At 51.3% G+C, this 22,188-nt stretch overlaps 1 protein-coding gene across 1 annotated transcript; it reads left to right on the top strand.

Moving 5' to 3' along the window:
* Positions 1-4,516: 4,516 nt before the first annotated feature.
* Positions 4,517-20,227, top strand: SIGLEC15 (sialic acid binding Ig like lectin 15). The gene is made up of 7 exons (XM_063076637.1): positions 4,517-4,568; positions 13,460-13,519; positions 13,930-14,313; positions 15,213-15,584; positions 16,757-16,787; positions 17,999-18,115; positions 20,110-20,227. The coding sequence occupies exons 1-7, from the start codon at positions 4,517-4,519 to the stop codon at positions 20,225-20,227; spliced, it is 1,134 nt and encodes a 377-aa protein (XP_062932707.1).
* The last annotated feature ends 1,961 nt before the right edge of the window (positions 20,228-22,188 follow it).

A 22,188-nucleotide genomic window follows, 5' to 3' on the forward strand; every position in this document is an offset into this window, starting at 1 on the left:
ATTGCTTCCCAAAACAATTAAAACTAATAATGAAGAGTTGTCCAGTTCCTCAGAGGACCTACTTGAATTAATAAAAGATGTATTTAATTACATATTAATTAATTTGACAAATGTTTCAAAAGTGCTTGAAATCATTTTGCCCTCTCATAAGTATCTATTTTCCAGTATTACCTTCTGTCTAACTCTTGAAGTCATGTTGTTTTTTCATCAGAATCTGAATCTATGCATATTCCACACAGGTAGGATCCAAAATAAGAAGATTATTCTGCACCCTTCTGATCATTGGAGTTCTCACTATGAGCCCAGCACTGGACATTACCCCTTGTGAGCTCTCCCTGTTGTCCCTGCAGCAATATTGTGAGGAGGCCATTATCATCCACATTTTACACAGAAAATAAGTAGTTGCCCAACGTTACACTGTCGTTAGGGGCAAAGCTGGGACTCTTAGCACTGTCTGCTGCAGAAGCTGAGTTCTTGCCAGGATACAATTCGGCCTTCCCCATGTGATCAACAGGGTAGGGGAAAAATGACACAGAAACCTAAAAATAACTAGGTTTTCCAGAGGAGGAAGTGGAGAGAAGACATGGAGAGGAACGACCATCTTCATTCAGAACTGGCAGGGGGACATGCCCTCGTTTACCCTGACAGCCATACTTAGAAGACGCTGAGGTTTCTGTTCCTCTTCCCGGCCTAAGTGTGGTGTGAGCTAGTGTCCCTCTGGCCTGAATTCGAGTTTTCTATGTCATGTGTCAGGGAATGTCCTCCTCTCTGGAAGTCTCTAGGCAGAGACTTGATTTGACCTCCCAGACATTGTGCTAGTCAATCAGAAATACAGTCAGCAATTCAATGATGTCATCAAAGACTCAGGTCTTTTCTATTCTTTGTATATATTATTCAATTTGCTAAAATTCTACTGATAATTATTTAACTATGTTTATAGGTATATTGATCTATACTTGTTTCTTATAATGTCATTGCCTGGTTTTAGCATTACAGCAATGCTAACTTTATAAAATGAGTTGGGAAATGTTTTAACTCTTCTATTTTCAGAAGAACCTTGTATAGAATTTTTATTTTATCTTTCTGGAATGTTTTACATAATTCGCCAGTCAAACCATCTGTGCCTTGAGTTTTTTGTTGTTGTTGGAAGGTTTTTGACTATGAATTTAATTTATTTAATATAATGCTATTCAGATTACCTATTTCCTCTAGACTTTTGGTAGTTTGTGTATTTCAGGGAATTGGTCTATTTTATCTAAGCTGCTGAACTTACGGGCATAGAATTGCTTATAATATTCCCTTATTATTCTTTTAACATCTGTAGGATCTGTAGTAATTTCTCTCTTTTATTCCTGAATTGACCAAACAGAACTTTAAACAGCTCAAAGGCAAATAATTTTGAATCCATATAATGTCCCAGGTACTATGCTAGACACTACCCCAAATATATAGAACAGCCTCCAGGGATGCCTTACCTTCTAACTGAGTGTGCCGGCTATATACCTCCCAGCTCTTAGCTCCAAGCCCACCTTTCTGTACTCTGCTCTAGATGCTGGAGATAGGACTCTGCAAACCACATTTCTCAGACACAGCTTACCAGGGAAAGACACTAAAGAGAGATTGGAAGGTGGGAAGAGGGCTTCTAGTTCCTGTTAGCATTGCTCTGGTGGCAGGTGAAAGCTCTAGAGCCAGCCTCCAGCTACTTTTGGCAATCCTGGGGACCGTCTGTACTTCCGACCTGCTCTGCACTGGAGAATAGTGGTTTCTGGTGGCCACGGAGAGCCCCTGGGAAAAGAGCCACAAGTTCTTGCTAAGGGGACACTAGTGGGGCACTAAAAGTATCTGCTACAGTGAGGGCACTGAGCTTCACTAAAGGGTAGAACCCATTTTAATAGCTTGTGTGCGAATAAGCTTCAGATAAATTGACACCCAAGGAGAAAAGGGAGTTTGGGAAAATCAGTGCGTGATGACCCAAATTCAAGAAGAGTCTCTGGAATCCCTATAGGATGGTGTTTTTCACCCACAGGGATAGCAAGTTCCAAGGCAGGGCCCTAAATCGCTGGAATAATGAGGTTATAAGTGCAGCCTTCCCGGGGCCAGCACTGGGACTTGAGGCAGGGAAAGTCAAGAAGCAGGATGCTGAAGGGGCTGAAAAGCTCACCAGGGCGAGCAAGGATGCCAGCGTGAATCTACCTATGCATCTCACCCTGCCATGTTTGGGGAGGCCCCATTACCAAGACCCTAAATAGAGGTAGTCCTTGGCACAATCTATATGAGAGTCAAGGAAAGGACCAGTGAGAACCCGGGGTCATTCTGATGAAGTCCAGAGACAGCTGTCAAGGTACTTTATTTTATACATTTGTCAACTGAAGATAAAATATTCCTATTGTATTCACTTTTGAGATAATATTATAAGGGTAGAACAGGATCATGGATGTGAAAATACATTGCAAAGTAAAGAGCATCAAGAGGTGGGCGTGATTTTTTGTTGATGACTCTTAGCTAGGCAGTAGCTATGGAGAATGGACTTCCTGGTCTCTGAGAACCTGTAAACATGCACATTTCCTGTACTCTCTGAAGCAACCTTTAAGTTCCTCATGCAAGGTTGCTCTATGTGAAATTATTTTAAGGTCAGTAAGATTAGGAATCAAATTAATGTGTCAACCTCAAGTTGGAACTGTAAGATGAGAACAATGAAATGTCATGGAAGAGTTTTAAGCAGGGAAGTGAAATTATTGATGTCATGGTTTGCAAAAACCACTGTGCTTGCAGAGTGTGACTAAATGATTGGAAGAGTCCAGTGAGAAGGGACACAGCCTGAGCCAAGGCAGAGATAGCCCAAAGGAAGCAGGAGGGACAGAAGCCACAGGACTGGCTATGGATGGGGAGGAGGAGGCAGCATCAAGGGGGACTTCCACATTTCTGGTTTGACTTGCCTGGGAGGATGATGTAGCCATCCACCAAGTCATGGAACCTGGAAGCTGGGGACAAGAGGAGGCAGAGCAAGAGTGGTGATGGGCTTTGTGGGCATGCTGAGGTGAAGATGTCTGTAGGCAGCTGAATAAACCGGTCTGGCTCTCCAGACTTGTAGCTGAGCTGGATAAGTGGGTTCAGGGTACTATAAAGACCCCAAAGTGCTAGGGGCAGAAGGGGGCAGAGGGACCATAGGACAGGTAGGTGACTAGCAGGAGGTATCAGGTCACTGGCTAAGGGAGAAATGGACAGAGAATCTGCTCCACAGTTGGATCAACTGCTCAAAGAACAAACATCTGCACATCTGCCCCATGCATCTTTGACTGGGCACTGGAGACCCTGTCCAAGCTTTGGGAACATCAGACCCTGATTCACCTGCTAGCCTGCCAGGTAAAACGTCTACTCTATTTATCCTTCTTCCAGAATGCTTGTTGTAAACCAGAGCCTCCTTGCTTACACTCTGAGCTTTCTGCCCCAACAAGGGCCCTCCCCAGCTCCATGCAAATAAACCACCTGCCCCAAACCACCTGGATCTGAATTTGCAGTTTAACAAGATCCCCAGGTGATTCTTATGGCCATTAATGATTTAGAAGTGCTGTTCTAGGACCCCAGGCCCTTTGGAGAGCTCTGTTCATGAAAGTGAACCGTCTGCTGGACCAGTCTTTTTCTTGCAAATATTGATAACTTTCCATGGCCTTATCTCAATGAGTTGTGATGTTGGCAGGCTCCTCCGCTCTGTCTTTTTTGTCATCTTGCCAAAACCCCTCTTAAGAGAGGTGTGAAGGAGAGAAAAGAAGGGACAGAAACCCCATCTGGCATACTAAAAATGTAGAAAAGGAGGGTGGGAAGGAAGGAGTGAAGGGAGGGAAGGAGGGAGGTAGGAAGGAAGGAAAGGGAAGAGGGAGGGAGGGAGGAAGGAGGGAAGGAAGGAAGGAAAGAAGGAAAGAAGCAAGGAAGGAAGGGAGGGAGGGAGGGAGAGAGGGAGGGAGGGAGGGAGGAAGGAAGGAAGGAAGGAAGGAAGGAAGGAAGGAAGGAAGGAAGGAAGGAAGGAAGGAAGGAAGGAAGGAAGGAAGGAAGGAAGGAAGGAAGGAGGAAGGGAGGAAGGAAGGAAGGAAGGAAGGAAGGAAGGAAGGAAGGAAGGAAGGAAGGAAGGAAGGAGGAAGGGAGGGAAGGAAAGATAGAAGGGGAGGCCCAGGGAGCAGTATATGGACAACAGTTTTTCACAGTGGCCGGTGGCCACAGGAGATGGCCCTGCCTCTTCCACATCCACTTGCCTGTTTTCTGTTCTGGAAAATCATCCCAGCACTTCCCCTCTTGGTTTTCCACATGACTAAACTCCACTGGTCTTCTCTAGTCATCCCTCTGGCCGCCTGGCCGCCTCTCCCCAGTTGTTCCAGCTCCCGCAGAGCCCGGCAGGGGATGCAGACCTGGGCACCCTGCCCACCCCTCGCACCCTTCTTCCCCACACCCACACCAAGTAGTGTTCTCGCTGGTGGCCTGGCCGAGTGACAGGACTGGCCTGGGGTCTGCAGATGCTCACAGCATGGAAAGGTCCATCCAACTCCTGGCCTGCATGGCGTGCATTGTCCCGATCGGTGAGTTTCCACTGTTGTCTCTGGCCCATGCTCAGAACAGAATAGGCACAGGCAAAGTCTTACGTACAGTCTTCTCTCCTTGAAGCCAAGAAGCCAAATTTGCCCAGGGCTTCCAGGCCTGTGGAGGAGGAAGAGCTGCACTTTGGGGGCTGTGGTGACAGGAACCAGTTCAAATCTGGGCTTTGCCAGGTGACTTGAGTCAGTCTCCTGACCTCTCTGGGCCTCAGTGTCCCCATCTGTACAAAGGCTGCCTGCTCCACCCATTGCTGTGAGGATCCAGGGGGACAATAGGCCAGGTATGGGGAGGACAGCGCAGGCTCTGAACAAACTTTGAGTGTTGCTGTCACCAAGTGCTTATGTCCGGATGGGCACAGCCTTGAGGACAAGCAGAGGAAAGCACATGGTTGTCTGGGGATTGTGTTGGGGTAAGGGTGGGGATAATTTCATGTGGGGAGTAGGACAAGTCATAGAGACTCTCCTGGCAGGGACCCCCAGGGGTGAGTGGGAATGCTGTGGCAGACTTAAATAACAATGTCACCATTCACTTAGCACAGCGTCCCTGGGAACAGTGTTTCTCAAAGGACACAGGGACTTTCTGCATCTGTGTCCCAGGGAGGGAGGACATTTGTTAAAATGCAGAGTCTCTGGCTCCACCCCAGACCAGCAGAAGCAGAATATCAGGCAGCAGGGCCCAGGACTCTGCATTTTAACCACCTTCTTGGGTGAGTCTGATGCCCAATGTGGTATAGGGTGTCTGGGATAGATGGCAAAGGGCGATCCTGGTGAGACCCTCTCCCAGGCCCCAGGCCCTTCCTCAGCCCCAACCTGGGATGGGCCTCTGTGACTGTGCTCCTGGACTCAGCTGTGCCACCGTGTACATGGTCGTTGCGTGCCACATGCTGACATGGAAGTGCTCTGGGCTGCTTGTCAACATTCCTCGTGTGGGGTCCCATCGCCACAACTCATTATAAACTCCCACACCTTCGACTTCTTTCCTTCCTCTCCAGTGTTTTACACAGAGCGGAGTACAGTTCGGGTCTTGTTTGGACAGTAACAGCAAGCGCCTACATAGGTCTGACTAAGTCACTCACATAAGCCTCATCGCCCTTTGAGAAGGAACTGTTTATAGTCCCTGCCCACAGGTGAGGAAACTGGGGCACAGAGAGGCTCAGTGAGTGCGATGTGAACCCGAGCATGTGTGGCTCTAGGCTGCTTCCTGCCCCACACACACGGCCATTGCCCCAGGCACAGAGTCCCCAGTGGGCACTGACAGAGAGGGTTCTGTCTTTCCTAAGTTGACCTAACTTACCCATCTTTCTGTTTTGATTTAGGGTTGGATCCCTCTAAGAGGGTGGGAGCTAGAGGAGTGGACGCTGGCCAGACAGGAGGTGGCAGATAGGAGAGCGGTTAAGGGTGTGAGACCCAGCTTTGAATCCTGGCTCTGCTATTATTAGCTGTGCAGCCATGGGTAGGTTGCTTGCCTTCCCTGAGCCCCTGTGCACTGGGGTCCCTGCCACCTGGTGCTGCTGGGAAGGATAATTCAGTCTGGATGAAAGGCTCCCAGCGCAGCTGCTGGTGCTCACTGGTTGCCCAATAAATCAAATGAAATGTTGCTGAAGTCAAATAACTTCAAAAGGGGCAAGGCTTTGGAGGTTTCAGTTTGGGGATTTTTTTCCTCCTGCTAAGGGTCAGCTGCTATGAATCAGTTAAAGACAAAACGATTTACAGGAAGCATGAGCCGTGCAGTCACATGTTCAAGAACAAAAAACAAACCACACGGGTGCTCTAGCTGTGTCGAGACCACTGAGAGAGGCCAAGCCACACATGTGAGCCGACTCCTTTACACACCAGCCGCTGCTTCACTGGTGAAACCACAAGGCCTGTGCCCCGCGGTGATCCAGGGACCCACTTCCTGAAGCCCTCTGGCTGCCATTTGCCTGTGCGCCTGTCCATGTGGCTCAGCCAGAAGATGCTCAGGCAGCAGGCCTGGCAGGCAGGCAGAGGACCAGGCGTGGCTCAAGGGGCCCGTAGTCAGTCTCTTCCTGTCACATTTCAGAGTATGGGGCCCAGGGCAGGCCCTTGGCAAAAGACAAGTGGGAGGAATTCGTCCCCGGATCCCCCTCTTCCACTTTCCACATCCTTATCCTCGAAGCCATTGCCACCTATAGCCAGCACCCTTGGGCAGCCCCTGATTTCCCAGGGGCTCCTCAGTCTCCCCTGTATTTCCTCCCTCTGCTTTTAGAAAGCTGGAGGGGCCAGGGAATGTGGAGTAGGGGGAATAACCCTGGCCTGGGAACTCTGACCACCTGGGTGACCTTCAACAAGGTCTCAGTGGGCCCACAAGCCTTTGAAAAGCTCGGGTAGCAATCACAGTAGCTGCTACCCTCAGGCACTCTGTGCCAGGCCTTTGACAGACAGTTAATTTATTCTTCACTACAGTCCTGCAAAGTGAGGATGCTTATCCCTGTTTTAGGGTGGTTCAGGGAGGTTAGGACTTTGCTGGGCGTCACAGCCTGGATGTGAACAGGAGGCTTCTGAATGCATGCCCAGCTCCTCACACACCCATGTGCAGGGAGCGGGGAGTCTGGGGCCAAGTGGGGTGCCAAGAGCTATTTACCGCACTAGCTCTGAACCACCACAGAAAACAAACCAAAACGGCAAGACAAATAGCCACAGTTTCCCCAGGACATGGGGGAGATTATTGGGGATGCAGGGGAAGGTCGGGGAGGAGGTGCGCTGCTGTCATGGGTCCAGGGAGAAATGGCAGGTTTATGAGCCAGGACACTTCTGCTCCCAGTGGCTGTGGTGGGCAGGTGTGCTTGGACTGAGGAAGTCCTACCCAGGGAGGAGTGAAGGGGAGCAGGGCCCCCTGCGGAGACCAGGGAGCAAGGGCAGGGACAGGCTAAATTGCAACTCTGAAGAGCAGCCCCATGTGGTGGGCACTTGGGCCCAAGACAGGGTCAGCCTGTGGCTCTGCACCTCTGTCAGCTCAGGTCAGCAGGGCCACATCGACACCCACAACCACATCCACAACCACATCCACACCCACACCCACACCCACACCCACACCCACAACCACAGCCACACCCACACCTACACCCACAACCACATCCACATCCACATCCTGGCTGGAAACACAAGGCTTATAGGGGAAGCTGAGACAGACCTAAGGGCAGGGGGAGAACCACCAGTCCTTTCTCTCACACTCTCTCTACCTCACCTGTTCTCTGGAACCTTCTGGGTCTGATTCACCCTCAAGAATGGAATTCCTCCTTCCTCTGCCTCCTCTCCTCTCTGGTCTCCACCCCATTCTCGCCTTTTCTCCACTGGTAACCTATCTTGACAACCTGCAAGTCCAGCCAAAGAATTGGTGGGAGCAAACTGAGGGGCAGGTGGGGACTGGACATCAGGCAATGGGCCCAGCTCGAGCCACACACCTGCCGGTGAGGTTCAACCGCCAAGATGAACTTCGCTCCTTGCCCCCAAAACACCTTCTCCTGGCCCTCCAGGCACCATGATGCCCCAGAGGCCACCACAGAAGCCACTCCCCAAGAACACCCATCTGAGCATGCTCAGGTGTCCCCAAGGAGGGTAGCCCCTTAGATAGTTGAGCTCATCAGATTGGCCACCTGTAATGTCAACCACGGAGAGGCAGGTGGGGACAGAACACAGCAGATCTCTGAGGGCCCCCAGCTCTGGGTGCCAGGACGCTATCCCTCCAAGAGGCATGGTCCATCCACGGTGACTGACCATCTAACGTCAGCTTTCCCTCCCCACTCAAAATCCATAACTTGCTCTCTCCTAAAAACTGTCATAGAAAGCCCACCCCAGCAGACCTAATCCTTGTTAAAGTGCCATTCTGTGAGAGCACCCCATATGACTATTGTCCCACCACAACCGCCACGGACGGGCTCACTTTCCTGTCTGTGACCCCCCGAAGAGGTTAACTCCATTATGAATATACCAAGTATCCACAGACAGCACTTGACCCACACTCGACGGCGAAGCCGGCAAGCAGTGTGCTCTATACTTAACCTAAGCGCGATTGCATAGGCCACCCCACAAATGATCTACCCAGAGGTTCTCACGCAGGTTCCTGCTTCCTTCCTCACCAAGGAACTGGTGGAAATCTTTGGTCAGCTGTGGCAAAACCCAGGTTTCTATCTCTGCTCCCACCCCAATGTGCCTTCTGCCCATCCAGGTTCTGCAGCTATGATTCTGTCTCCCTGGATTTCTCTCCCCTCTCTGGCACCACGGGCACCGGGCTTCTGGATATTAGGTCCGGGTTTAGTTGTCTACTCCCTTGTTGGGCCATGATTATGATTATGCGAGAGCTAATGCCTGCCGCTGTGTTTAAATCAGTCACCACGAGGAGGCATAAAGAGAGCTCTGGTGGAGAGTTTCGTAAAAGGCTGTGAAGGACCAGCAAGGCGTGGGTGCATCTCTCCAAGAAGCTGAGTTTTCTGTAGCGGCTTATTTTCAAGGACCTAAAGTCTTTGAATAAATTTAAATAGCATATTTCCAAAATGATTTATATGCTTCCTTGTCATATTTATTCAAATATCATTTTCAGACATAGACTTTTAGACTTAAAAGTCACCTTAGTAAACAAACATCTAGAAACATCATCTCACAGATGAGCCTAAGGTCTCAAAGTCAGTGTCAGAACCAGGTAGACTTGCCTAAGGTCTCAAAGTCAGTGTCAGAACCAGGGCTAGGGGCCCAGACAGACCCCTGACACCCCACCTGAGGGGTGTGTCACTAAAGCAGGACACCTCTCATAGCAATGAGCTTTTCTATGGTGACTATGGTCACCTCTGTGTATACCTGTTACACTAGCCTGCTGCAACGTCATGATGGCTCAAGGCCCTCTGGATTTCATCCTCCAATGGTCCTTTTGATGCTGTATTTTTATGCTTTCTGTCCCAAGCTGTCTTCTCATTATTGTTACTGAACCCTGCCTCTCTGAGTGAATGTCAGCTGTCACTTCTCACTGCTTTCCATGGGCCTACTAAAGAAAACTACTTTCCAGCTCTTCAATTTTTATTCTCCTGGCCTGGAAAACTGATAAATGTGTTAGAATGTGTATAACTTAAAAACAAACAGTGACTGAGCAATGGCTCAATTGTCACCACACTGAGGAAGGCTACTAATTGTCACCACCACTATATCCCCAACACCCTGCACTGTCTCTAGCACATGGAAAACTCTCAGTAAATACCTATCAAGTGAATAAATGAATAAATCAATGACTAGCTTCCAGCCAAGTTGAGGCGAGGACTGGCTACTGTACCTCAGCTGGTCTGAGATGCCAAGCTGAGCTGCACATGGTGTGATGTCAGGGTACCAGTGCCTCACCCCCTGCAGCATCACCCTGAGCGCTTCTCCACCACTGGTCAGCACCCCACCCTACTCCCTCTGTTTACACCCCCCTACGCAGGGCTAGTGAGGGAAGAGAACTAACACGTGTGGGTATTTGCTGTGTTGGGCACAGTGCCAGGTGACCTACATATGTGGTTCCATTCAATCCTCAACCCTATGAGGAGGGTGTTATGCTCCCCATTTTGGTCAGAGGCGTCTGAGACCTGGGGTATTAAGTAATTTGTCCAGAGTCCACCTAGTGTGCGAGGAGCCTGGGATGGTGCCAGGCACAAATCAAGTACTTGATAAAAGTCTGATGAAAGAATGACCAGAGGTGAGATTGTCATCTATGTCCAGCTGTGCCAAAGCTAGCATGCTTTCTACTACACCCCGTGGCCCACCATTGAGGGGAGGTATTTTGGACAACAGGAAGAATGTGGGCCTTCTGTTGACCCATGGCGGTTGACAGACGTGAGGCTGAGAGATGGTTCCAGTTCAGGAATCATCCCTCTCCTGTCTTAGCAGACAGGCATGCACTGCCAGAGGGAATGGTAAATGTCACAGGATGCTGGGGAGCTTGGATTCCTGCCAAAGCAAATGCACTTGTTCCCTAAGCAATTCCTGCTGAGCCTTCCCACCCTCACCTTGCGTCCCCAGGGCGGGCTCATCCAAAGGTCTCTGTGTGAGAGGGAGTCCAGGCACCCGCCTCTATGAAGCCCGTTCAGCAGGTAAACAGGAAGCACAGTTCCCCTCCTTATGGGAGCCAAGATCGAAATCTTGGTGAAAGGGCCTCTTTCCCTTTCTGCTCCTAGAGCAAAACCCACACTGGGAGGGAGGCCTGCCGTTTGTATCACACTTGAGGATGTTTCCAAACTAGCCTGAGCAACTGAGCGTACAATAAACGTAAGAACATGAACAAAGAAGGCACAACTACCCAGGGCTGAGCCCTGGCTCTGCTAGTGGGTGGTCAAATGACCTTGCCAAGTCACTTGGGCTCTGCAAGCTCCAGTTCGCCCTCCTTTAAAAGGGGGTGAATGATAGCGCCTCATGGGGTTGTCATGCATTTTAAATGAGATGAGGAATGTCTCCCAATGATCCCCCAAAGCACTCTGGCCTCCTTTCCCATTGAGCCCCACAACCTCTATGCTAGTGTTTATGCCTCGTGGTTTTGCTCTGCCGCTCCCATTTCCTAGAACGATACCTCCGGGTTTAATGAAATTCCCCTCCTTTCTCAAGGCTCTGCTAAAATGACATCTTCTCTCTCATCTCCTCTCTCCCTACCTGCGTAATATCTGCACACCACTCTTCGCCCACCCCCACACTCTCCAGCCACCCTGATCACCTGCCTTCTGTTCTCACATAGCATTTCAATTCAACATCGATTACTAGGTGGCAGGTACAACACTGGGCAATAGCAACACAAATAGGACCACACAGACACGGTCCCTGTTTCTGGGTGTCTGGGCAGGACACAGTTAAACAGGCAATGCCCATACTGAGGAAGTACCTATGCCAGCCTTGGGGCACAGGTGAGGAGACCCAGGCTTGGGGCTCAGGAAGTCTCAGCAGAGACCTGAGGATGGATAGAGGGAGCTGGTGAGTGAAGATGGGCCGGGAACCATGTTCAGACAGAGGGAGTATTGTTCATGTCCATCATTAAAGCACTTGCAAGCTAGTGTAATTATGCGTACACAGATCTGTCTCCCTCTCTGAGCTGTGAGCTCTAGCAGGCTGGTAAAGTTTCCTGTCCATCTTGTTACTGCAGCTTGAATCCCAGTGCCTGGCACAGTGTAGGGAAGCGTCTGATAAATGTGCCAAATTGATGAACGCACAATAGCAAACAATACACGGGGATTCAGCGCTTGGCTCTGTGACACCTGCAAGATGCAGGAGGCCAAAAGAGGTTGAGGTCACAGAGAGCGGGATGTGGCAAGGACACGGAGGCAGCGGCTGAGCCTCAAGATCAGGAAGATGCTTTCTGCAGCCAGAAGTACTGACTGAACAAGCAAAACCTTCAGACAGGGTTTCTCAAATTCAGAACTAGACTCTGATTACTAACAACTGAGCAAACAAGCTCTTACTAGGCATAAATGCCAAGTCCTCCACTTGAGTTCAAAAATATAATTCCACTTGTCCAGAAAAAAAGACGTTAGGCTTAAAAGCAGGTTATATGAAAAAAGAACTTGTGGGTTTACTTGATGGCAAGCTGTGCATGAGCCCACAGGGGGACTGTACTCAAGGCACAGCTCCCACACCCGCAGTGGCACCACGGGGCTCATGCCACGCTGCAAGTGTAGCACACCTGCAGCCATCTGAGTCAGGACACTACACTGCAGGGAGAGGACAGTGAGGATGGGGAGGAGAAGGTGAGGGACCAGGACTTTCCCACCAGAAAAGGGGAGGCTTAATAGGTCCAGGATAGCCCTGATGGGATCCTGGGAGGCCCATCCTGGAGAGAGATTGTGCATGCTCCAGAGAGCAATGGCGGGCCTGAGAGTGGCAGAAGATATTGGTCTGTGCAGGACAAATGTCCTGGCCTGTAAGTCATTCATAGATGGATGGGCTCCCTGGAGGATGGTTGGCCAGTGATGGGCTGGACAGATTCCTACCCAAGGAGTGAATTGGGCTAAATTACCTGAAAGAGCAAAGAGCATAGGGCTTGGAGTCAGAGAGGCTGAGTTTCTCCCAACTTTGACTCGCGTGACTCTGCATCTTCATTTTCTCATCTGTAACAATATCTGCCCTGCCTTTCTCCCCTTGGGTGTTCTGAGAGTCACATGACATGGTGTATACCAAAGAGCTGTGTAATTGTAAAGTCCTTTGGAAATACAAGGGCTGCTATATTACTTCCTCTAAAGATCCCTTTTGTGAACTGCACCCCAGGGCACTGGCCGCGCATGCTTAGCAGTCTGCCCTCCCTCCTCAGGGAGGCACCACCCCTGGCCTGATCTTCTGAGGCTCAGCACTGACACCCACCCACCCACTGCTTCCCCTCCCGCGCACACACACAACAACGGGGGGCCCTGTGGCTCATCAGTGTTCCGTGGGCTGGAGGCAAAGCTCATCTTCCAGACTTTGGCTCAACCTTACTTCAGTGGTTCACAGGGTGGGAGGTGGGGAAACTGAGACCAGAGGCACTTACACAGAGCAAGGACACAGACTAACAGCCCACCATTCTGGTCTGTCAGCTCCCTCCCTGAGCACTGTCTTTTGGGAAATCAGTCAAGGCACAGTTCATTTGGGTTGACCTGGATGAATCTCAACCACCAGCTGAACACATTAGCTTCAGAACATACTGTTCCCTCCCAGGACCTCAGCTTCCCCTCTGTAAGTGGGAGTGTTGATGTCCTCGGATGAGCCCCAAGGTTCCCAGCCTCTAGTGCACTAGAGTGCGGGCTGTGGAGTGAGGCAGTCCTGAGTGTGATCGCTGGCTTTGCCTCATTCTGGCTGTGTGACCCCAGACAATTACTCAACTTTTCTGTGCTTCCTCAGTTTAACATGTAACGGGGGATAACTGTGCTTACCTGTAGGATCATTTTTGAGAACTAAAAGAGATACTACTGAGAACTTGTTCAACACAGAGGTGCACAGTAAGTGCTTTTATTATTGTCACCATCCTGGGGATCTTGGGACTCTATTGTAACCACAGGATACGGGGCAGCAGGGCAGGTTTTGATGGGGTAAAACTAAGAGTATGGGGTCACTGGGCTGGTAGGTGAGGCGGAATGTACCATGAATGAGGCAAATAGTCTCAGAGAAGAGGGGAGAGGGTCTAGGTAGCTCCCGAGTCATGGGAGTGCAGGTCCCCAATGATACCTCTCAAGTCACAGTTCAGGGTTTCGGATCCCCAAGGTGGGAGGGCACTTCCCGAGTCCTGGGGAGTTTCCAGGATCCCGGGGTCAGAGGCTGGGGGTGGGGAGAGGGGCACTTCCCGAGTCCTGGGGCTCCCAGGCCGGGGGTGGGGTGCGGGCCGGCCTGACGCGCCCTCCCCCGCCCGTAGGCGCGCCGGCGCAGCGCTGGTCCATGCAGGTGCCGGCCGAGGTGAGCGCGGCGGCGGGCGATGCAGCGGTGCTGCCCTGCAGCTTCACGCACCCGCACCGCCACTACGACGGGCCGCTGACGGCCATCTGGCGCGCGGGCGAGCCCTTCGCGGGCCCGCAGGTGTTCCGGTGCGCGGCGGCGCGCGGCAGCGAGCTGTGCCAGACGGCGCTGAGCCGGCACGGCCGCCTCCGGCTGCTGGGCAACCCGCGCTGCGGCGACCTCTCGCTGCGCATCGAGCGCCTGGCGCTGGCCGACGACGGCCGCTACTTCTGCCGTGTCGAGTTCGCTGGGGACGTCCACGACCGCTACGAGAGCCGCCACGGCGTCCGGCTGCGCGTGAGCGGTGAGGCGTGCGGCCGGGGTGGGCGCGGGCCCCGCTTCCTCCCTTCCCTGGCCCGAGGGTTTGCTGGATGCCAGGCGCTGTGCCCGCCGCTGCGATAGCAAGGGCAACCACATCCAGCCCCTCTCCTCCACCCCCGGGGGTCTTAAACCTGGGGGTGATTAAGGGCCACCTGGGAACTTGGCGAAAATGCAGAATCCTGGTCCCAGGGAGGGCTGGGAGGGACCCGGAATAAACATTGTAATGAAGCTCGTAGAGAGTGACTGTCCCGAGTAGGTCGCAGAGAAGGGGAGAGAGAGAAAAACAAGTGGACAATGAGCCTAAATATGGCAAGGGCTGCAATGGAATGTGTGCTACCCGCACTGAACGACACGCGCAGCCTCTCGAGGGGTGCACAAGGAGCCCGCCAAGTGCCCAACAGACTGCTAGACCCAGAGATATAAAGATGCCTGGACCAGGGTCCCCGTCCCTAGGGCAGTGGTTCTCCATTCTGGCCCCAACCGCGCACTGCAACAATAATGACCGCTTAGTGAGCACTTGCTATACAAGGCCAGGCCCTAGACCGAACACCCCAGAAGGATTAATTTGCGATATCTTTCCAATAACACCATAAGGTAAGTGCTGTTAGGATCCTTATTTTACACATGGAGAAACCGAGGCACCTAGAGGTGGACTAGCTGGCTTAAGGCCATACCTGTATTGGGACCCAGACAGCCTGGCGCGCGAGTGCCCACTCCTTCCTCTCCGAGCCCCCCACTCCTCCAGCGCTCGCGCCCGGTGGGCTGAGGAGAGGGGTACCCTTTGCTTTGCCCGCTGGCTCACTGCAGTCTGCTTTCTCGCCCCCTGCCTCCGTGCGCCTTGACCGCCGCTCGGTGACCGTCGCTCGCCTTCTCCTTGAGCAGCTGCGCCGCGGATCGTCAATATCTCGGTGCTGCCGGGCCCCGCGCACGCCTTCCGCGCGCTCTGCACGGCCGAAGGGGAGCCGCCGCCCGCCCTCGCCTGGTCTGGGCCCTCGCTGGGCAACGGCTCGGCTGCCGTGCCGGGTCAGAGTCACGGCCACCAGGTGACCGCCGAGCTGCCCGCGCTGACCCACGACGGCCGCTACACGTGTACAGCCGCCAACAGCCTGGGCCGCGCCGAGGCCAGCGTCTACTTGTTCCGCTTCCACGGCGCCACAGGGGCCTCGGCGGTCGCCCTCCTGCTGGGCGCACTCGGCCTCAAGGCGCTGCTGCTGCTCGGGGTCCTGGCTGTTCACGCCGCCCGCCGCAGTCTAGGTGGGTGCGCTCCAGACCCGGGTGGGCGCGAGGGGCGGGGCCAGGGCTCTCCTGTTAGGAAGACCATCTGGCTGACCACCTGGCATGACACAGCCAGAATGTCCTTTTTGCACCTCTGCATCATCTCACTTTCCTCTCCCTGCATCAAACCCAGCAGGTGGGAACCAGAGTGAGCCTCAATTTCCAATAAGGAAGCTGAGGCTCAGACAGATTAAGTAACTTTTGCCTAGAGCCACAGAGACCCAGAGGTGTCTAGCTAGCTCTGGAGCCGGCCCCTTTACCACAACCCCGTAAATGTAAGGGATTTGTAAGGGTCCCAACCACAAACTTTCCCAAATAGCACCATTCCATTATGTTACAACCAACATCCTGAGGGCCTACTACGTGCTGCATAGACGCTGGGAGTAGAAAAACGAATAAGCGCAGGTCACTGCCCTCCGGATGGGATGCTGAGGAGTAAGCAGATCATTGCAACATGCTGTGAGAAGTGCTCTCCTAGGCCCCAGGTTCTGCAGAAGCCAGAGGACAGTGCCTCTCTCTGGTGGGGCGTCAGGAGAGGGAAGGCTTTACACAAGAAGGGAGGTGAGCACTAAACCAAAAAATACAAGTAGGCATGAGCTGGGAAAACAGAACCAATGGTGTTTCTAGCAGAGGAAACGGCCTGTGCAAAGGTGTGGCAGCTTGAACTAGCAGGGGGTCCTTAGAAAGCTGCCACGTGTCGCTGAACTGCATGGGAAATTCACTCTGTACCCTAGAGAGGAAGGGGGCTTCCCAGAGCCTTTCAGACCTTCCAGGTCAATAGCACTAGCCTCAAGCTCTCCCAGGATGAAATCCAAGATTTGTCACAGTCATCCTGGATGCTGCCTCTGCTGTGGCCGCACTGGCTTTCTTGCCAGTTCTTCAAACTCGCCAAGTATTTTGTGCTTCGGAGTTCCCAGAAAGGCGTTTTTTTCTGTAGGACCACTCCTCGCTCCACTCTTTTCAGTCACCCTCTGGTCATCTTTCGGGTCGAGGCTTCGGTGTCACTGCTTCACACTCTGCTAGTCTGCTGTCTGTGGCACATTTCCTTGAGACCACTTTCCCCTGTGGGGGGGGGTGGGGTGGGCGGCAGGCATGCAGGCTGGAGGCAACAATGGAGATTTATGCCTCCTCTCTCTCTATCCCTCCCACAGAGCATCTGGCCACCCAGGGCACCCCTCCACGGTAAGTGCACTCCCTGCCTTCACCCCACCCCACCCCATCTAGTCCCCATTGACCAAGTGTTACAGGCTTCTCAGGGCAGTGACATGAGGAGAAAGAACAGGCAAAGGGACCGGGCTGGGGCCTTTTCTTTGCTAATTTACTGCCACACCAAGGCTCCTGAATCAGAAAGCAGACTGTGATTCAGTCATATAACAAATGTTTATTGAGTACCTACTACGTCAGACACTGGTTTGAATGTTAAAGACAGAGCAAAATACCTGACCTCGCAGAACTCACATTCCAACGTGGAGCATTTTAATAAACACATAAGCAAGATCATCTTAGACTGTAAAATAAGAGCTGAAAAGGAAATGGACATGGTGGTGAAGCAGAATCCCTAGTGACAGGGTGGCCACTGGGCTCCTTTAGATCAGTATGTTCTGAGGGCATGACATTGAGGGGACCTGAAGACGGAGGCTAGGGCCTGGGGGTGGGGGCGATCCAAGAAGGGGAAAGGCTGTAGAAAGGCGCAGGTGAGACCCAGGAAGGAGGCGGGCATGGCTGGAGCGTGGGACACAGGGAGGGCAGGCACACTGTGGCAGTTGTTCTGAGTGTGACAGGAAGTCACCAAGTGGTTTTAAGCAGATGAGTGAACAAGAGGGTCTGGGAGACCTGGGAGGAGGCTGCTGGCAAGGCCGAGGCTGTCCTGGCCCCTTGGTCACAGGCAGCAGGGGGAGAGGTGGGAGAGGTGGGAGAGCCGTGGGCAGCACGCTGTGAGGCAGGAGCCAGGATGCCCAGGGATAGAGCCCGAGCCCTGGGTGCCATTACTGGGATGCAGAGGGGAAAAGAGAGTAGGTGAGGTGTCAGGATCATGCAAAGTATGGTTTGACATTTAGGTTTGAGATGGCCATTAGAAAGTCCCAGGAGAGAATCAGGAAGGAGGTCAGGCCTGGAGATATCAGTCTAGAGGTCAGGGACATGGAGATGGTTTTGGAGCCTCATACGAGACCCCTTCAAGAAGGGAAAAACTGTGCAGTCTGGATGCTGTCACTCATGGCAGCCCCTCCCTGCTCCTGATTCTGCCCCTGACATTGCTGGTCTCCAAGCCCTGCTGGTTGTACCCCACAGCCCCTATCTCATCTCCCCTTCCTGGCCCATTGCTTGGGTACAGTGTGGGCAGTCAGTACCTCCCCTCTGTATCGGGTGGTCAGTCAACTTTTTCCTGTCTGCAGGCCCCAGGCTCAGGAGTCCAGTTATGAAAATTTGAGTCAGATGAACCCCCAGCGCCAACCAGCCACTGCGTGTTCCCCGTTAGGCACCGTTCGGCCACCAGCATCCATTTGTGCGCTGTGAGGAATGAAGACGGGTGTGAGGCTCCTATAGCCCTTCTTGTTTTTGAGCACCTTGGCAGCCCCTAGCCAGGCGACACCCGAGGGCATTGGACCTTGATCACAGAGGTTCAGATGGTCTCCTACAGGACATCTGTCTCGGGGCCCCATGATACTTATGCCAGTGGGGCCGCAGTTTGAAAGAAGGTGCATGTACATGTGGGTATGCACATGTGAGCCTCAGCCTGAAACGTCTGAAAAATTCCCCTCACTCTTCCTTACCTAGAACACCATAGTCAAGCAGACAGGAAACTGGTCAGAGGGTCTGGAGGCCCAGCTTCCATTCTACTCTGACACCAACTTGCTGTATGGACTGGGACACTTTCTTCACATCTCTGGGTCTCATTCACCCACTGTTGAATATGGACAATAACATTCTTCTCTCCTGGCTGGTAGGACTATGAAGATCTGAGAAAATAACAGATGGGAAGGGGCTTTGGAAAGTACAAAGACATCTGCAAGATGTGTGACCTTTGGATGTACAGAGTCCTTGGATAAGTGTGGCACCCATATCAACCTTGCAGAGAACAGGTTATAGAGAGTAAGCCTGGGGCTGGGGATGTGCAGACCTGCGGTCAGAGGAACATCAAATCCTGGAAACTCAGCAGTACAGAGAGGCCTGGAGTCCTGCCTCCTGGGTCTCCACTGTGACTGTTCCACCCCTCTGCTCACTTCTCAGCACATTGGCTGCTCCACACTGCCTTGAGCTGGGACTCCTGAGAAAAGGAAACCAAACACTCATCATCTCAAAGCATCTACGAACCACTGCCTCAAGGACTGAAAACTGGGAGACCTGAGGGGAAGTCTGGGCTGCAGGGTCCTCAAGGGTAAAGCAGTGACAGCTGTGACCGCTTTGCACGACCTGCATCTTCCCAGGATGTGCAAAGTCCAAAAGCACTGGCAATTTCAGCCCATTTGCCCAAGTCTAGGCAGGCTGACTTTGGGGGTGCTGCCTTCTCAATTTATACTTCAGTGTGAATGTGTTGATCATATTAGCTCCTGGGAGAGGAAGGGTGCCTGGGACTCTGGTGGGCTGGCAAGAGATAAAGGGATAGAGGGTAGGGAACTAAAGAGGCCACGATGCTTTTCTGGGGAGATGGCCCAAAGGTTGAGAGATCTTCACAAGTTACTAAGCAGGACAGTACGTTAAAAGGCTTCTCTCCTTGCCAGAGCCTTCTCCAGGGCACGTTTGTGATGGCAGCTCATGGTTGACTTGGGATCCAATCAGAAGCCTGTCTGAGCTGTTAAGAGGTCAGAGGAGTTGGCAATTGTACCTCCTTGTACAGGGATACTCCTGGACACCTTCCTGGAGAGTCCTGTGTCACCAAGGAAGAAGTTAAGGACATAAGAGTAATGTGTGTTGGAACATCTGCTTGGTCTTTGAGGCCAGTGGCACAGCCAAGAAAAAATGTGATATGAATTATTCCTTATGTGTCTGCTTTATGCTAGGAATTGGGCAAGCTGTTCAGGTATACAAACATGAATAAGGCATGTGTGTCAGTCAGGGTGGGCTAGGCTGTGCTATGATAACAAACCCCAAATCAAAGCTACATGCACATCACAGATCAGCAAGGTGGTCTTTGCTCATTGTTGTTACTTGGGACCCAGGGATCCACCATCTCTAATGTTGTGGATTTCTGGGTTGGAGGTAAAAAAGCTCTGGAGGGCCTCCCACTTGTGCTCATAGTTCATTGGCCAGAAGAAGTAGGTAGGGGCTCTGTGGGAGCACATAAAATGGTAAGGCTTCCTGGAGAAGGGGAGGACACATGGAGATGCTGCAACATTGGCCGTGCAAACAGGGGAAGCCATGGCAGAGAATGGAGGTTGGGAGGCAAAATAAGGGCATTCTGAGCAGAAGGGACAGTGTGAGCAAAGACCCTTTGTTTTGGACACAGCATGATGTTTAAGCAGTAGTAAGTTCCAGGGTTTAGTACCCCATACCTTGTCCTCCACAGCCTATCCCAAGTCCTGCCTGCCAGTGATCTCAAAGGGCCCCCAGAGCTGAAGATTGCCCAGGAGAGTCCTCGTGGAGACATTGGCCCCACACTTTCACCAGAAGCAGCTGTGACCTGAAGGTTGAGGAGGAGGGCGGGGGTGGGGTAAAGGAAACTAAGGACACAGAGGGAGGGAAAGTGGAGGAAGTAGAATGAGGGCCCTTAAGAAATATTAAGGAGGAAGCAGCAGAAGACAAGTCAACCAGGGAAGGCTGGGAGATTGCAAGGGAAATCTGGCCTAAGCTACAAATTTAAGGGTATATTAAAACATGGTGTCCAGGCCAGAGTCCATTTTGGTTTACTATGACCAGGAAGGTGGGTCTGTTTCCTAAGAAGGTTTAGGCAAACGAAGTCCAGGAGGAAAGAGGTCTGTCTTCAGAAGAAGAGCAATTTTTGGAAGATCTGAGCTCCTTCATCCTTAGATGAAGACCTTTTCTGAGTTGCCTTATGGCAGCATGGACCACCTCCAAGTGGTGTTTCTTTAGGGGAGTGTCCCTACAAAAATGCCTACTGGTCTGGAGATGATGAACTTGATTCCTACTCTAAAAGGAGGTGGGACAATGTGCCACTTTCCCACCCTTAAGTCTTGTGGCTCTATCTGGAAAAAGAAGCCACACCCAGACAAGGATGGGGAGGCACATCCCACATTTAAAAGGTCCTGTCCCTGGGGAATCCCAAACTGATGTTAAACCCAAATTTAATGTGCAGCCCTCCTACCACACCTTGGCACATTCAAGGTGTCTTACAAATGTTAATGAAATTAACACTAAAGAGGAACTGCCTGGCTTCCCAATGCTGAAGGTGGATTTCTCCAGCAGAACTTGACCAAGCTCAGGTTACACTGGCCTCCAGATAGCTCTCCCCTCCCAGAGGCACCCCCAGCCCCCACCCCGTCACAACTCAGGCTGGGAGCTTCTGTGCAATTTTATGGTTCTCTTCCTACCAAAGTTGAGGTGACATGACAGACCTGAGGGAAGCTCTCTTGACTTCTCTGGGATCACCAGGTGGCCTCCTGTCCATGCCAATTCTTAAATGCCCAAGTTATAAATTCTCTTTGAAATTAGAGGCCTTGCCCATTATAAAGAAACAGAATATTCTACCCATTACAAGCTTTCTAATTTAAAACTTTTCTTAGTGTGGTTTATGTATGAAAAGACCAACAACCAACTTGCCAAAAGCAATGAGACAGGCCTGCCATGTTGTAAATTAAATTTGAACCTCGTTTATTTGCAGAATTTTACTTAACCCATTCTCATTTTTTCCTATTTCTCACCATTATATAAAAACTCATACTTTACACAAGTACATAAAATGCTGAATATTGCACATTTAATGACCAAAATAAAGTTGTGGTTTTTAAAGTGCACACTAGACATGTAGGAAGGAAGAATTGAACACACTTAAAAAGTGTTTGTCTCCACATAAGTCATTTTAAACCATTTGAAAGAATAAATTCTAACTCTCAATGCTCAATGAAAGATATCTGTACATTAAAAAATAAGTACAATAAGTATAATAAACATAACACTTCTTCGTGATTTCATTATCTCAAAATAGGATTAGTAGTTTAATTTTCAAGTTATTGTCATCAGGAAGCAGGAACCCATCCAGAGTGAAAGAAATTTCAAACACAGAGCTGCTGCAGGACACATGACGCCTGAGGCAGCCTAGAACCCAGAGTATGCTCATGGACTAGAACAAAGCCAGCACTAGTGCCTGGCTGTAAGGCGATAACTGTCCCCAGCATGCAAATGGAAGAGCACAGAAGGGAACGCTATTTTTAAAAGCGACACGTGCTTATTTCCCAACATCGTATTCTCCATTTTGCTTAATAAGACAAAGTTAACTGAGCAGAAAAACAATCAGCTACTACCTCAAAATAAGATGTAAGTTGGCCCCAAATGAAGAGCAGGCAGTAGTAAAGGATCGAGTGCAAAGTGCCTTATTGTTAGGCCCATCCTGCAGATATGGCATGAGACTGGTCTTCAGCAGCAACGTATTAAATTGAGGTCTGGAATTTGAAATTGCCACTAGTTTAAT

Source organism: Cynocephalus volans, chromosome 13, assembly GCF_027409185.1.
Source record: "Cynocephalus volans isolate mCynVol1 chromosome 13, mCynVol1.pri, whole genome shotgun sequence".
Lineage (NCBI taxonomy): Eukaryota > Metazoa > Chordata > Mammalia > Dermoptera > Cynocephalidae > Cynocephalus > Cynocephalus volans.

Excerpts from the sequence above, each read along its gene's own strand:
- SIGLEC15 (XM_063076637.1), top strand. The coding sequence starts at position 4,517 with ATGGAAAGGTCCATCCAACTCCTGGCCTGCATGGCGTGCATTGTCCCG. Across the intron at positions 13,520-13,929 it reads GTTCAACACAGAGGTGCACA|GCGCGCCGGCGCAGCGCTGG; the intron begins GTAAGTGCTTTT and ends CCCCGCCCGTAG. Across the intron at positions 18,116-20,109 it reads CCAGCATCCATTTGTGCGCT|CCTATCCCAAGTCCTGCCTG; the intron begins GTGAGGAATGAA and ends TGTCCTCCACAG.